The sequence below is a fragment of the Protomyctophum parallelum genome, assembly GCF_964188405.1.
Source record: "Protomyctophum parallelum genome assembly, chromosome: 8".
NCBI lineage: Eukaryota > Metazoa > Chordata > Actinopteri > Myctophiformes > Myctophidae > Protomyctophum > Protomyctophum parallelum.
In genome coordinates, this window is record NC_139703.1 from 27214407 (window position 1) to 27227463 (window position 13057).

At 43.0% G+C, this 13057-nt stretch overlaps 1 protein-coding gene across 6 annotated transcripts in view; it reads right to left on the minus strand.

The window, feature by feature from the left end:
- Positions 1-10255: 10255 nt before the first annotated feature.
- Positions 10256-13057, minus strand: part of cadpsa (Ca2+-dependent activator protein for secretion a) — a gene marked incomplete at its 5' end in the record, with an annotated part of 137839 nt that continues 135037 nt past the window's right edge. For all 6 annotated transcript variants that reach the window (XM_083771339.1, XM_083771338.1, XM_083771337.1 and 3 more), the window contains 2 exons: positions 10256-10486; positions 12047-12151. In XM_083771339.1, coding sequence (XP_083627465.1) covers positions 10313-10486; positions 12047-12151 — 279 coding nt within the window. In that variant the 3' untranslated portion in view covers positions 10256-10312. The remainder of the gene's footprint in view (positions 10487-12046; positions 12152-13057) is intronic.

A 13057-nucleotide genomic window follows, 5' to 3' on the forward strand; every position in this document is an offset into this window, starting at 1 on the left:
AGTTGAATGGGGCACCAGCCCAGAGACAAAGAGCTCAAGATGTAGAGGCCACCTGACAGCCCATGATGTGTCTCTGAATGGGACAAAACGCGTGGAAGGATTTGTTATTTCATTTCTCTGAAACTGAAAAACACAATGGACACCAAAGCCATGGTCATCATGATATATCATGATTCAGGTCCCCCATCTAACTTACTTACTTTCTTATAGTTAGAAACCAAAAACTCTTACAATCAAACCAAAAGAGCACAAGCACAACAGACTTTAAACCAGAAAAGAGCATATTATGCACACAGACAGACACCAGTTTCCAGGAAGCTTACTGGGGAAAAGGGGTGTGAATTATGGGCATCAGTTCCTGTTAGTCAATTCAATTCAAAGTGAGTCATCTGTGTCAGTCTAGTCAACATAACAATAATATGGGGACACAACGCAAAATAAATAAAAAAAGGGTCACAATAGCCCACAACTCTACAAGATCTCCGTCCACACAGCTGATTCAAATTAATTATGTTATGTTAATTAAGTTATATCACTGATGCAGAAGCCACTTAACATAATTGAATCCACACAGTTGGGAACAATGAAAATCTGGAATGCATACCCCATATGCAATATGCGTTATATGTGTTGACGAAGAAGGGACAAAAAGGGGACTTGGGTCGCCTTCACACCAGGAACTTTTACTGCGATGAAAACAAATCCTGATGTGTACTGTCGGAAAGTGCACTTTGTTTGGCAGGTGTGAAGGCTCATTCGAATTCTGGTGCGTATGAAATGTCCGTCCGTCCGTCCGTCCGTCCGTCCGTCCGTCCGCCTGCCTGCCTGTCTGGCTTCTGCCTGTCTGTGGTCCAGATGGTTCTGACAGACCTTCCCGGTCAGGAGCTTCAGTTGGAGGTTCTGGACAAAGACATGAAGGACGACTTCATGGGATGGTACGTACTGTATATGGAGATGGTAAAAGAGTACCAACAACCTACAACTTACAATCATCTCCTTGGAGACATGCATGGTAGAGAAGAGATATAGCAACAACCTACAATCATCTCCTTGGAGAAAGGAAATTGTATTAGTTTTAGTCATAGATAGTAATAGTCTTTTTTAATATACTTCTACTTAATTTCAGTTACATTTTAGTCACCTGAAATGTTTTAGTTTTAGTCTATTTTTAGTTTTGACTAATCATATGATTTTAGTCGACAAAATCTAGGTGATTTAGACGTTTATTTTGGCGGGCCATGGTGGCGTTATAATTAGGCATGTCTGTTTGTGCGTAAACACGGAGCGCTGTCACTGTGTGAGGAGTGTGGACTTTCTTCATCAAAATGTATCTCAGCATGATCTATGTAACTGTAGCTAACATGGCATATGCATAATAATTGTATATGATAATCGGATCATCAATGGGAGTACATATTGTAATGGATTCTGTGCATCCATGTGCCCATGCAAAAGAGCAGCACGCACACACACATGCACACACGCACGCATGCAGTTCCCTGCCACCGTTGACAGTGCAATGTGAACGCAAACGCAGCAAATAAAAAATGCAAGAATGCAATTTCACCTCCCGATTGCACCGAGTCTACCGAAGTTTCAAGAGGTGAGAATGCGAACTTAGGCTCATTAGGTCCACTGGCAGAGCCTGACCCAGAGCCTTTTGTTGGTGATTCTGGACAACCGTCAACCGTGTATCCAACCGCCTCAAGGCCGGGCACTGCACACCCTGTGGTCGTGTGAAACGTGTGTCGAATTTGAAGTCGGTGGGGCAAACGGTTCTCAAGTTACGTGGTGCATTTATTGTATTATGCAAAGATTCAGGTGTCACAGCAGCAACAGCAGCCAAGAATGAAACACAGGGAAGAAGTTAGGCTACTGCCGATTAGCCTACACTAACCACAGTTGTCAACAAATGTCCAAGCGTCGGGCACCCGTTCTCTGCTCAGCAGCTTATGGCAGCTTCTGTTGATGGTGAATGTGGAGCAGGTGGGCTGATTGAGACCAGCCACACCTGAGCTGTCTGCTGTCTCAGAGAGATGCCCGACCCTTGCCCTCTGATGTTGTGCAGGGGATCGACTAGGAACGTCAGGAAGCGTACGTGGCACAACACTTTTACGAGTCGTAACAGTATTTCGACATTGCAGTATTGATACTTTTACCTATTAAATGTGAGCACTTTTTCCACCCCTGGACTCAGGTGAACCAGCAGGTGAGTCACCTCAGCGTAATCAAGGTAATGGAGAAAGGTGAGTCACAGAGGGGAGGGGCAGAGGTGTCACATGGCCCGAAAATTAAGGCCCGGCCCTACCTGGGCCCTCATCAAACCCTGTACACTCAAGATACTTCCCCCGTTGCCACCCTTATCTCCATATATGGAGCTGACCTGTTCTGACATTCCATATGTTGATCTGACCTCATCAATCCCTGTACACTCAAGACACGCTCCATATATGGCCAGTACAGAATTAATTCCATATGTTGATCTGACCCCCCATGCAAAAGCGCTAGCACTCGCCCAGCAGTCTGCTGTCACCCAGGCGGATATGTTGATCTGACCCCCAATTCCAAAGCGCCAGCGTTCGCCTATAGTCTGCTGTCACCCAGGCGGATGCGTGTGGATGCGTCGCTTCTCGCCCTCAGGCGTCTTACTGGTTTAAACTAATCGGCTTCCAATCTGGATATGGCACGGACCTGATTCAGGCTGGATTTGGCTGCCAGTATAAAAGGGGCATTAGGGTTAGGGGTATAGGCCACTGGTTCTCAACGTGAGGTCCGGGAACAGACAGGGGTCATTGAGGTGTTCCAGGGGGTCCCTGCAGCCAACTGACTCATAGTTAGAAACCAAAAAGGACACCTATGGGTCTACAAAATGTAACTAAATGGACCCTGATACCTGTACACTTCCAGAGTTAAAATAAAAATAACATGGGGATCCGTGGCCTATAATTCATAACAAACTGGGGGTCCTGCATGCAATTAAGAAGATTGAGATGCACTGCTCTAGGTGAAGGATTAACTCCTGACATCCACCTCATAACAACATAATAACCCAGTCCCAGGGTTTGACGATGATATGGTCGATCCACTATATGCCTATGGGCTTCAAGTGCGAACCGGGACACGGTACAATAAAATCTGCCTGAGTCTGAACATGGAATGAGATTGCATTATTGAGAGTGAGATTGCAACTGTAAGCTACTCTTTTCGTGGAAAAAAGATCTAAAATTAATCAGTGAGCTTGTTGTTCCCTTCTTAAGGCTGAGATAAGGTTTGGTGGGGCAGCAAAACATAAGAGGCTTTATTGTCCGTCTTTATTAAACAGATCTGATATCTACCTGCCCTCACAAATGGCAGGCATAATTCTGACATCTCTGGCACGCAAAGCAACAAAACAGTGTCAAAATAAGTTGTTTTGTATAGTCCTATGCCGACCACGCGCCTCGGATGCGGAATAATGAATTGCTTATTCAAAACAAAGCACAGGCCAATATATTTTGGCAGCTTGCGTTTACACCTTTTGGGTTGATTCATGCGTTTGTGTTCATATTTTCCATTAAGTGCACACATGTCAGTGAGAGATGGCCTGATGGAATTGATGTGTCAGAACGTCTTGTCACTGCAGGACTCCCCGCTACAGCGACGCGCCAGCAGATCAGTGGCCATGTTGTCACCACGGTGGTCAAAATGGAAATGCTGTTTTATTTGGATACCGTTATCATTTCCCATTTCCTCTAGCTGATTGGAGCTTATAAACACCAAAGGAGCTCAGATCGTGCCAGCATAAATCTCTGGGACCATTCATCCCGGCTCGCTTGTTCCCTCTCACTCAAAACAGCCCCACCGCGCCCACATTTCTCGGGACATTAAATACATAATATTCCGAGGCGGCTCACCGACACGGCGGATTGGAAGTTACAAATGGGGTATTCTGTGATAATGCTGCTGATTATTATATATTCAGCAGCAGGCAGGGCGTGAAGCGAAGGACCTCAGTTGAGACAATTAGGTCAGGGTGAGTGCTCTTCATAGAGCACATTACCACAGTGGGAAGCCTCACTTCTTTCTTTCCCACATCCTCTATAGCTACATTTATCATGGGAAACCGGTGTTTAGCTACTTGTCAATGTGTCGTATAGGCCTACATTTCCTTTTCTCCCCCTAAGATTGAAATTAATATGAAGTATATATAGAAACAAGGGCACTCTCTGTTATTAAGGGACCAAGCAGTCCTGAAGGGAAAAGGTCTGCCGTAGGGCCATGCCAAAGGGTGATGATGCGAAGCCCACGACCATTGGCCAAAGGGTGGCGCTATAGCACTCAATTGAAAATGCAAACTTTGACCACTCATAGGGATCTTTGATCAAAATGCATGACAACTTCTACAAATGAACTTTGGACCCATACGGACAAAAGAATCGGAAGTACATTTATTTTAAGTGAAAAAATTACGTTTTTATGAGACAATGAAATTTGCTGTTTTGTGAAAATCCTTCTTCTGCCCCTAATACATACAGTACATGCAGCGTCATATGCGTATGAAACGTTACAGTATTGTAGAGGGTCATGCCAAATAGCACTGAAACCAGTCTTACTCCAATTGACCATTTATTTTAAATGAAACCTTTGAACAGGCATGACTCGTGCCTCGTTTGGCCAAAAGTCATGGCACTTGTTTCCACATGTTCCTTGCCTCATGGGGAACACATCTGTCACTTTGACCAGTAAGCTTCACCCTCAGATATTCTGCCATTTTGAGCAGTTTGAAAAATGCTCATACCTGATTTTCTGCCTGGATTTTGGAGCAATTTGCGTGAAACGATCTACAAACAATCTATGGACCATTATCTGAAATCCCAGTTGAAGAGAAGTTTGTACATGAACACATGAACAGCGAACACACCCAAAACCAGGACACACATAATTGTCATCAAAAACACGATTTTGCTGTTAACTATAACACAGATTGTGTCCTGATAGCTCAGTAGGTAGGGCTCTTGCCTTTGGAACGTTCATGGGTTCAAATCCGGGCACAGCCAACTCAGAGTATGATTTTTCAAGAACCATGCCCCCCCCCCCTGCAATTAAAACCAACCCTGTCACAATTACATGGTCTTCTTTTTGTCAAGTTCAGTCTTCCATGTTTCTATGGCTTATTGTTGTGCATATTGTTCTTATTGCTTATTGCCTTCCTGCTTGGTCCCGCCTTATCGCTGCTTGCAGCTATATTTATTGTTATTATTATTGGGCTACCCCATTTAAGGCCATCACAAGTCTTATTATTCTCCTGACTTGCAGCCTAAGGATTTGTTTTTCCTCCTTCTACAGAATAATTAAAAGCTATATCTTCTTTTAATTTATGTCTACATAATATCTAATCCTCTTCCCGTTAGTTATATCTTGACCTCTCCGTTTGGTTCCAGCCGTTCTTGATTTGATCTTCTGATCCTTCTGGGCTGTAATATAAAGTCTCAAGATGATGTGAAGCCTTAATCCAAGGCATTAATCTCAGACTCTTTCTTAGGAGATCTGGAGGAGAATGGGGGTAGGATTAGAATATGTATTTTATTTTGCAGTCTGGCTACGGAACATCCCTGTCCACTTGATCAGTTAGCCATCTGTGCACCACTGCCAATGTTTGCCTGACTCAATGATATAAGTATTTAAACTCAAGTCACATCTTATGGACGTAACAGTGGTGCTGAAAAAGGGTGAAGAACATGGGATATAAAAGGGGCGGGGGGGGGGGGGGGGGGGGGGGGAGTGGCAAGCATTTTGGTATAGGTCATAAGAGGAAGGTGATGGCACAGTATTTGCTTCTAGCTTATGATAAGAAAGCCTATGATAATAATAGACATTAAACATTAAAAACCTATATTATGAACATCAGAACATATAGGATCCTATGATATAGGACATGGTCGTATACGTAGGTACATGCACTCCGGTATGGAGTAGGCTACACAAGCACCATTTGCATTATATTAATTTAAAAATACTTAAACATACTGCCTGACCTGATCTTGCCATTTGTGCTGTGGACGGACACACACACACACACACACACACACACACACAAAAAAAAACAAGGAATATAATTGCTTTCCACATTTGTCATTCACCTTTATTTCTTCTGGGCCCCTAGTGGTTTCTCCTAAGAGGCAGAAGCATGATAAATCCACCAGTAAATGTACACATAGGGAACAAAACACTTTGGCCAGTGGATACCTGGGACATGCAGTACTCGCGCACATGGTAACAGGTACAACTCTAGGAATACAGTATATAAAACAACAGTTGGCAGAGGGGGAAAAGACAGGCATGTCTTCACTTCCCTTTATAAAAAATGTGAAAAAGAAAAACACCACACCACACGTCCTGGAATGAAATAGAGGGCACATAAAAGAGTGTCTTTTTTGTAAACAAATCAACTGTTATTTAAATGCTATGGACATAACTAATAAAACATGATTTAAAAATATTTTCGATGTTTAAAAAAAAAGAATCTAAGTAGCCTACATAAGTGAGATAAAATAATCAAACTAGTTGTGTATAGCATATATTGCACTGATGAATATAACCTATAAAAAATAGTTGCGATTTTCATCTAGATAGGGAGAAGGGATTTAAAGGAGTATTGAGAACAGAAAGAAAAAATAAAATAAAAATAACAACAAACAGTGAAAAATGAAGAGAGACTATAGGCAGTTTAGCGCATATTTCAACACATACAATTCAGTGATTATTTTAACTTCAGGGAGTTCAATACTCACCCTTGGATGAGCAACATGGTATCACTTTATTTGTAAAGGGCGTGCACATTGAACAATACACCTCCATCTTTAGTTTAACCATTTAAACCCTATATTGCCTGGGGCTCCCCCACGGTAGCATTGGTCCCCCCTTTTGTTCCCTCTACACCAACATCTCTTCGCTGAACATAGCTGATCTACAAGTTCACAATGCAACGTGGTGTGAGCTTGTAAATGTTCACTCAATGTTTTACTATTTTTGCCGACATGTGTCATATTTGGTTGATCATTTGGACCGTCATAATTTGTTTCACTACCATCCAAAGTGGCTGGGAGCATTTAAGAGAGGGAGGGGACCGTTGACTGAATCTACAGGCACAATTCTTGAAATGGGGTTTAAAATGGCAAAAATGTTGTATTATTTTTATCCCACGATTTTGTAACCCATTTTTCACCCCTGTGTCAATCATCTAATGTGATCCTGGGCTCTACACACCCTCCACCAACCTAGTCCCCATATATGGGGGACAAGGGGAGAGCAACGGACTTGAACTCATGCTTCCTTCAGTGTCCAAGTTGCTACTTTACACCTGACAGGGGGAGTTTCCCTGGTTGGACGTGGCGCGTGGAAGGAACACGTTATTCCAACCAGTTCCTTTCCCCTCCATCAGGCGCCCCGGCTGGCCAGGGGGAGGCAGTTTAGTGACCAGGATTACTGCATGTTTTTTGTGAGGGTACCTACCCTGTGTTGTATGTTGTATTATTAAAGATGGTCTTTAAGCCAATAAAGCCAGTTCAAATACTGTAAATTGTTTATTTCAGCCCCTTGTGAATGAGATATGCAAACCCTTTACAAATATTTATTACATGGCTTGGTTGAATGCTTGATTCTGATTAGTCAATCGCTGAATTCAGCTGTCTGTTATTTCTGGATAATGACCGCTCCGCTCTATAACAGACCGATATCAAACCCTCGGAGCACCAGCTGCGCGGCTTCCCCCGGTGATTTACTGCTGTTTCCAATCCAACATGACAGCCATGTAAATGCACACACAATGTCTCTCAAAAATGTTTTGGAAAACATTTGAGCGAGAAATAGACGAAGCAGTACCCGAAAATGGATTCTATTTGATCAACTGACTTCCTTGGTCTGTTTTTCCGACAGTGCTCCAGCCCTGCAGAGGGGCAGACGCAGCCAGCGTGACTTATTTTTTGTCGTGTTTTGGGTCAATTTATTAATTTATGTTAGGTAGCCATGTAATAAGCGGGATAATATCTGGCTAGGTGGTCATTGTCGGGAGATAATTCACCGACAGGGAGTTTAACCACCTCCCGACGGTTAAACTCCCTGTCTGTGAATTATCTCCCGACAATGACCACCTAGCCAGATATGATCCCTTACGACGCAATGCATTGTATTTCGACCACAGACATTGTGGTCGTAAACAAAAGGTGATTTTAATCAAATGGCAGGTGTCCATGTCAACCTTGGCCAGTGAGTTGTTGGCATTGCCATATTGTATGGCAATTCACATGAGAATACAATGAATACATTTCTGATTTTCGCACCACTTACAATGATGAACCATAGCTGTATTCACTGCACAGTAAAAGAAGCACCTGGATAGTTCTTAGATTTGCAGAAAGACACATTTATAGCCTTACTTATAAACATGGTACTACTGGACATTGCAAATAAAATGGTTCTCCATATTGCTTAGAAACATCCAGGAGGTATGTTAAGTAAAATTTAAATTTCAGAAAATCTGAAACTCTTACCATAACCATACAAGTATATATTTGAACAGTTTTAGTAGGTCAAATTGTTTCAGGACCGCAAAGTTGACCTGAAGTAACCATTTGTTCTAATTGGTGCTTAGTCATATGGGCACTGGATTGGTCACAATGTGACTTCATACGTAAACAGTTGGTACATGCATTGATTGGCTAAACACAGACACCAAACATTTTCACCCTCTCACCCTGAACCATACTACAGCATAATGGCCTTTATATGGATGTGCAACTTGAGGATGGGTATTGGGGAATTGTACTGTAGGATGAGTGAAGGGGTTGTTTAGTTAGAGATATGTCAAGAGTTGAGAGTACTGTCTCTCATCTGCTCTGCCATCTTTAGCAGACATGTTGAACTAGAACTAGATATAAAACAATATGTTCTCCCAGGAATATTTTGCTGATTGTGCCACAGATTGCACTTCCATTGACAATATTCAAGATTGCTGAACATTTTTCACATAGAGCGCCTAAGTCCTGCCGTCACTCGCTCATCCCCTGGTTCCAAGGGGTTCGCAGATGTTTTTCTCTGTGCAGAATAACATTGGGTCATCTTAAAATCATCTCATATAAGAATTGTGGTCCAAAAATAAACAAACTGTCTCTGCGATGTTGTTGGGGAGGTGTCTCTGTTAAGCAATATTACACGAGAGGGTGTTGTTTAACGTGATTATTGCCACGACAGGGATGCGGTCAGGAACGAGACGAAGTCGAGTTCCGCAAGCATCACTGAAGTGGCAATAATCACGTTAAACAACACCCTCGAGTGTAATATTGCAATTCTACAACAGTTACCCTTAAAACAAAGAAAATCGCTGAAAAAATATTTTTTTTTAATGACAGATGTAGTCACTACGACCACAAATGTCCAAAGAAACTAGCTAGCCTAGCCACCGAGTTTGCTAGCGCTCTGGGAAAACAGAGCGGCTGAATTCTTTGTTTTGATTAGGTGGTGAACAGTAGTGGTTTGATCAACGGCTAGAAACCGTTTCAACCAATCAGATTGCTTCCTCTTAACGACCTGTTGTAGAATATCGTTTACGACAGTCACTCAAACAGTTACTCATACAGTCACTCATATTTGCTACAGTATGTTTCTAGCAAAAAATTTACTAATTCGGCAGCAGTAACATTAGCGTTTTCTCGCAGTCAGTTGATTCTGATGAATGAAACCGCTGGGATGATTTGTTTATTTTTCAAACTGTTCTTATATCTAAAATACCCCTATGCAGATTATAATACAAATAAAAAAAGACTTCAGACTTCGGTGCTCTATGTGAATCACTTCTTGTGAAGACTGCGTTTCAAAGTTGAACCTCACAGCATCATAGCCTTTGATGATCATATAATTGATATCTGAATTTTAACCTAGAAGGGTATTTGAATGATATGTAAAGTACAATAGAAAAGTATCAAGGTTTCCAGGTGGAGTAGAGCGTTGGTGTGGTTCAACAGGCAGCATAGCTCTGTACGTCTGACAAAGCATTCATATTCTCATAATCTCTGTGGGTGTCAAACCTCTGCTTTATTGGACTGTACAATGGAGACAGACAGGAAAGCAATTGGGTCGAAAAGACAGTAGGACACCGAGTGTAATCTGAACCCCCGGGACGTCGCGATGATGCGGTCAGTGTACTAACTGGTCGAAACGATTAGGACACCCTGCCTTCAAACCATTTCGTAAATTACATAATCAGGGCCGGGTGTAGCATAGCTCAGTTGGGCAGTGTGAATAAAGTTCAAAGGGGGACCTTATAGCATCTTTGATCTTAGTGGTCGTCGTCCTCTTCGTCGCTGTCTCTCATGGATATGCCCTGCATCCCCCCTTCCCTCACGGAGGCCGTGGCTTCCTCCAAGGTCAGTCGGTTTCTCACCGTGTCGTACATCTTACTGTTCAATGTGGAGTCCAGAACCCCCTGCAGACGGAAGTCCCGGTACTTTTTCTGATGAAAGGAAAGCAATGGACATGAAGGTGATTTAAAAGACAGTTTTCAGGGCACACACACACACACACACACACACACACACACACACACACACACACACACACACACACACACACACACACACACACACACACACACACACACACACACACACACACACACACACACACACACACACACACACACACACACACCCAGAGCTTCAGTGGGTGCGGTGGGCGTCAGGCACCATACAGTAGCAACAATGTATAATTGCCTAGAATATTGTTCCTAAAATACTGTTACGCTCAATAATTCGCTCTTCGACATCGTTTTAGGGAGATATATGATTTCACTAGCTTGCACCCATATGCTGGAAATGCGAGGTCTGCCCCATATCCCATATGATGCATACAGTATATGTTCTTGGCAGTGTTCTTTTATTTGTGGTTTGAGTCAGGTTACAGCATAGATTAACACACAGAACTGGGAATCTGTTTATCACTCACACCATGCCACTATCACACTGCAATATTATCACCTGGCTCCACATTTCAACATCCAACCAAGACTAAATGGGTCACGACTCCTAGCTCTTTGGTCACGACTCCTAGCTCTTTGGTCACGACTCCTAGCTCTTTGGTCACGACACCTAGCTCTTTGGTCACTACTCCTAGCTCTTTGGTCACGACTCCTAGCTCTTTGGTCACGACTCCTAGCTCTTTGGTCACGACTCCTAGCTCTTTGGTCACTACTCCTAGCTCTTTGGTCACGACTCCTATAGCTCTTTGGTCACGACTCCTAGCTCTTTGGTCACGACTCCTTGCTCTTTGGTCACGACTCCTAGCTCTTTGGTCACGACTCCTAGCTCTTTGGTCACGACTCCTAGCTCTTTGGTCACGACTCCTAGCTCTTTGGTCACGACTCCTTGCTCTTTGGTCACGACTCCTTGCTCTTTGGTCACGACTCCTAGCTCTTTGGTCACGACTCCTAGCTCTTTGGTCACGACTCCTAGCTCTTTGGTCACGACTCCTAGCTCCTTGGTCACGACTCCTTGCTCTTTGGTCACGACTCCTAGCTCTTTGGTCACGACTCCTAGCTCTTTGGTCACGACTCCTAGCTCTTTGGTCACGACTCCTAGCTCTTTGGTCACGACTACTAGCTCTTTGGTCACGACTCCTAGCTCTTTGGTCACGACTCCTAGCTCTTTGGTCACGACTCCTAGCTCTTTGGTCACGACTCCTAGCTCTTTGGTCACGACTCCTAGCTCTTTGGTCACGACTCCTAGCTCTTTGGGGACCACGCTTTGATTATTACTGTATAGACATTTCTAGTAGACAATTCAGCTTGTTATCTCTGTGGCGACTGGAAACTTTATTTTGTTGACTTGTTCTGTAAAAACAGTGGGCCTTCGTTCTGGATTAGTTCATCCATAATACTATTTTAATATAATACTATCCATACTATTATTTTAAATGACGGAATAAAAGATGCAGTTATCTCACTCCAACTCTAAACCAAAATGAGTTGTATAACAGTTGTAAACAATACAAATGTAAGAGTAAAACGTGCGCTCACCTTTACTACCCTGATGAGGATCTTCAGTTGGTAAACATGAAGCTGAAGATCCATGCGATCAGTCAGCCAAGTTGCTAAGAGATTCATGGTGCTGGTGTACCATTGCTGCAACACACACGGACGCACGCACACACACCACACACCACACACACACACACACACACACACACACACACACACACACACACACACACACACACACACACACACACACACACACACACACACACACACACACCGAGAGAGAGAGAGAGAGAGAGAGAGAGAGAGAGAGAGAGAGAGAGAGTACAAGTGAAGTGAGAAAGCATCCACATACATGCAACTTAAAAGCATACAACATGAACAAAACACACATACAATTTAGGCATTTAGCACTTAGCAGACGCTCTTAATCCAGATTGATTTACAGTACAGTAAGCAAGAACTGCATATGCATCCCAATGTGTCTGTACAAAAGATGCAGATCATAAAAGTTTGGTTCAGAGTTTAACCCATGAAATGCAATCACAGTGCACCAATTTCAGCAAACACAAAGAGAAACACCAACGGACATTTCTACTGCTATAGAAAACACCACAGGACCCAGACCTCATTGCCTGGTGCTCTTGGATCACATCCTCACAGCACATCATTTTGACACGTTAGCTCCCTGGTAGATTATTAAGGGAAAAGGCCAGAGGTTCATGTTGGTAGGAAGCTGTCTGTATTCACACAGACCTTCTTAGCTTCACCGTCTCTATCACAATAACTTTGACCTCTTGAGCTCAGACCCAAATCCTTGAGAATACCCTTGTAGGGTATTGTGTAGCCTAGACTAAGAGCACCGTTTCCCAAACAGTGGGTCGGAAACCCATTTGTGGGTCACGGACACATTTTTATGGGGGCCTTAATATTTTGTTTCCTACATTTTGTTATTAATTGTTATATTTTTCCCCCAAAAAGCTAAAGTTTTCATGAATTAATACCAAATTAAATGATTTTAATATAATAAGTAATATCTTGAATAAATAA